Raw genomic sequence first — 4,372 nt, forward strand, 5'->3', positions numbered from 1 at the left:
ACAACAATTGAAGCTGCTACTACAACTGAAACTGCCACAGCAACTGAAGCAACTACTACAACTGAAGCTGTTACTACTGAAGCTGTTACTAAAACTGAAACTTCTACTATAACGAATGCTGCTACAAAAACTGAAGCAGCTCCAACAACTGATGATGCTTCAACATCTGATGCGGCTACAACAACAGAAGCTGCTACTACAACTGAATCTGCTACAACAACTGATGCTGCTACAACATCTGAAGTAGGTACAACAACTGATGCTGCTACTACAACTGAAGCTGCTATAACAATTGAAGCAGCTACTACAACTGAAGCTGCTACTACAACTCAAACTGCTACATTAACTGAAGCTGCTACAACAACTGAAGCTGCTACTACAACTGAAGTTGCTACTACAACTGAAGCTGCTACAACAACAGAAGCTGCCACAAAAAAAGAAGCTGTTACTAAAACTGAAGCGGCCACAGAAACTGAAGCAACTACTACAACTGAAGCGACAACAACTGATGCTTTTACTACAACTGAAGCTGCTACAACAACTGATGCTGCTGGAACAACTAAAGCTGCTACTACAACTGAAGCTGCTACAACAACAGAAGCTTCTACAAGAACAGAAGATGCTACAAAAACAGAAGCTGCTACCACAACTGAAGCTTCTACAACAACCACAGCTGCTACAACAACTGAAGCTGCCGCAGCAACTGAAGCAGCTACTACAGCTACTATAATTGATGCTACTACAACTAAAGCTCCCACTACAACTGAAGCTGCTACAACCTTTGAAGTTCCTACTAGAATCGAAGTGGCTACTACAACTGAAGCTGATACAACAACAGGAGCTGGTAAAACGACTAAAACATTAACAGTGGAACAAACATCTTTTGTTGAAAAAACATCAACTGCTGAGCAGACTTCTAATACTGAACAAACATCTACTGTTCAGCAAACATCTAGTGTTGAACAAACATCTACTTCTGAACAAACATCAACAGCTGAACAAACATCAGCAGATGAACAAACACCAACAGCTGAACAAACATCAACAGCTGAACAAACATCAACAGCTGAAAAAACATCAACAGCTGAACAAACATCAACAGCTGAGCGAACATCACCAGATGAGCAAACATCAACAAATGAGCAAACATCAACAGCTGAACAAACATCAACAGCTGAACAAACATCAACAGATGAACAAACACCAACAGCTGAACGAACATCAACAGCTGAACAAACATCAACAGCTGAACAAACATCAACAGATGAGCAAACATCAACAGATGAGCAAACATCAACAAATGAGCAAACATCAATAGCTGAACAAACATTTACTGCTGAACAAACATCAACAGCTGAACAAACATCAACAGCTGGACAAACATCAACAGATGAACAAACACCAACAGCTGAACGAACATCAACAGCTGAACAAACATCAACAGCTGAACAAACATCAACAGATGAGCAAACATCAACAGATGAGCAAACATCAACAGATGAGCAAACATCAACAGATGAGCAAACATCAACAGCTGAACAAACATTTACTGCTGAACAAATATCAACTGATGAAACAACATAATCCTAAGAAACTGCAGTTACTCCAACCATTGATTATTTTGAAAGTGTTGTTGGAGAAGATTTTCAAATGGTAGATTTTCTAGTCATCAAAGATGAAATATATCATGAAATTATCAGTTTACACCATGTTTGAGAGAATTAGAAGTATAAGAATAAATTTGACCCATCATCAAGTAATTTCTATTAGCTATTCTAAAGATTAGCTAATATATATCTATATATTTAAAGTTGTAATCTCTGTTTGTCTGTTTGTTTGTTTTGTTGTCCGATCATAACTCATGAACCCCTTGACTGATTTGCCTAAAATTTTGATTGGGGAATATTGGAGAACCATGGAAAAGTTCTTAGCTCGGTTTTTAGAGACTAAGTTGAGTGGAGTAGCAAATTTAGTTTCCTGGTAAAATCAACCAAGTGCTGGTAAACGGCAAGAGTAATTATATATAAGTAACCTGCATATCGCTGGGTTACCAAGCTAGTATTTTGTATTTTAGAAGCAAGTTAGGTAAACTAGATCTGACATTTATATGCTTTACATTTTCAGATAATAAAGTACTGTGCAGAGGCCACGTCTCAAATTTGAATTGCGGCTCAAACATGGTTGGTTCCACTTGAAATTGTATTCAGTGATTCGAGATTTGAGCTGGTGTTCAATTGGAACCAGTTTTTAGCGGTTCAGTCATGCGGTTTAAATTCTTAAAATTCGGCCTGAGGACTTACAGTACTACATGTTGAGCCGAGTTTGAAGAACTATTCATTTTCTGCATGAGTATATCTTTTCCCTTATTTTCTTTTGATCTGCTTAATCCGCTCTTTTTTGCAAACTTCTGTTCTTGACCATGTTTATTGAATCTCATTGTATACAGTGAATGTGCACTGATCCCGGTCTCTCCATAAAAAGTGGTCGTGTACTTTACGTACTTTGGGTGGCGATATGTTGGCCGCTAGATGTCTCATGCTAAATTCTTATCTGATAGATAGATATTTCTCCGTACATTTGACGACCAATATAGGAGACGTTAAGTTGTCGACCAATGTAGTTTATTGAAGGAACGGCCTCTTGACTTTAAGATGTTATGTATGTACAGAACCTGTTTAGTAGTACACTCAGCTCTTTGGTTTTGTACATGTTCAGTTGTTCAGTACCTAGTCTAAGATACTTTTACTTTTGATTTTATGCGTAAAAATTCTTTCTGAATAAGTAAAAAAGATTTAGACGGATAAACTAATTGTTTGGCTTTGGAATAACGAGGTATGTGCATTATCCATTGTTGGTATTTTTATTCATACTGAAAGGACCAAATCACATGATACTTTTGTTTAGTCTAAATAAAAAGGGCTGTGTTCTCCTGTGGAATATATACATAAAATATATACACAAAATATTTCATTATTCTTTATTTTCTGAAACTGATGATTTTTTTCTGATTGTTCAGATTGAACCTGTCACTGTAGATTTTTCATTTCAGACCGATCATAATGGGAGAAAGATTGCAGGGTTCTGGTCCGCCTTGCTAAGTTATTACAGATCTGATTTTTTATTGAAAAGTTTCTCAGACGTCTTAGGCTGAGAAATATTCAATCTTGTATCTTTTTTGGGCTTTGAGACTTAATTAGATTAACAAACGATAATGTCCGGATGACAGGATGATGAGCAGGGAGGAGAAGAAAGTGATGGAGATATCTTTAGTAGTACTATCAATCTGGCCTTGGCCATACATCTTGATTCCATGATCAATGATAGATGCGTTTCTAAATGCAACGGGGTTTATTGATGATTCATATAGAAAAAATATGGGTACCTGATTAAATACTAGAATCCAATCTTGAGCCAGGGGGGTTCTATTTCCATTGATCCCAGATGAAAGATGAACGTTTGAGAATTAAGATTGTGATTTTTTAATGGGGAGGTATTGCCACTAGATGTTATTGAACAAAAACATAGTTTTTTTTGTATCGAAAAAGAAAAGAAAATTGCTTATATTTTATTAGTCCCTGGAGATTATGCCATCAGTGAGTTTGGGAGTTTAAAGAACAAACTGAACGCAGTAAGAAAGGATCCAAAACAGTTAACCAGAGCTTATAAAGATATTCAACCTACTAAAGAATCGACTCCGAACATTAGACCAGAAATCAGATTTTAAAAGCTTAAACCCGACTAAACCCCAGTCTGTTTAGACCCAAGTAAAGCTCAAGTCAAGACCCGGGTTTTGGATGGCCTTGAGTTTAGTAAGAACCAACCATCTTGGGTTTTACTCTCTTTAAGGCTTGAGTCTTCAGCAGCTGATGATTGTAAATTTCGTAAAATCTTTTATATTTGTACATTTCAAATCTCGGGAATTATTCGTGGTGTCAAATTTTATTATTTATATAAAATAAACATACTATGAAAATAATGTATCTACATACAGTTTGAATTTTCGAAATTTACATCTCCTTGTCAAAGCTGATCTGACGGCATTCTGTTTGCTACAGAGAGAAAGCTTGCAACACAGTCTCTCATTGGTCGAATCAGAACCAATCCTGACTTGGGTTTTATCTAAGCCCGAGTTTGGGTTTTAGTCGGGTTAAAGCTTTTAAAATCTCATCTCTGGTTACATATCAAACATGAAATTAATCTTGAGATTAATAAGAAGAGGAATCAATCATTGATCTTAATATTCACAATTTTATAGTTTTCAGCTCTGGTTTCCTAGGATTAAATAGGAATAATATAGTATAATTATATATTTTCCATTTAGAGATTAAAATATCTAACAGTAACCCCTTGCTGAACAAACATCAACAGCTGA

At 36.2% G+C, this 4,372-nt stretch overlaps 1 protein-coding gene across 1 annotated transcript; it reads left to right on the forward strand.

The window, feature by feature from the left end:
* Nucleotides 1–6: 6 nt before the first annotated feature.
* Nucleotides 7–1,756, forward strand: LOC111710389 (platelet binding protein GspB; the record flags this gene model as incomplete). Its single annotated transcript, XM_023484470.1, has 1 exon — nt 7–1,756. A coding segment is annotated over one exon (1,578 nt), but the record flags the coding sequence as incomplete, so codon positions are not given.
* Between the last annotated feature and the right edge of the window lie 2,616 nt (nt 1,757–4,372).

This window comes from Eurytemora carolleeae, unplaced genomic scaffold (assembly GCF_000591075.1).
Source record: "Eurytemora carolleeae unplaced genomic scaffold, Eaff_2.0 scaffold787, whole genome shotgun sequence".
Taxonomy (NCBI): domain Eukaryota; kingdom Metazoa; phylum Arthropoda; class Copepoda; order Calanoida; family Temoridae; genus Eurytemora; species Eurytemora carolleeae.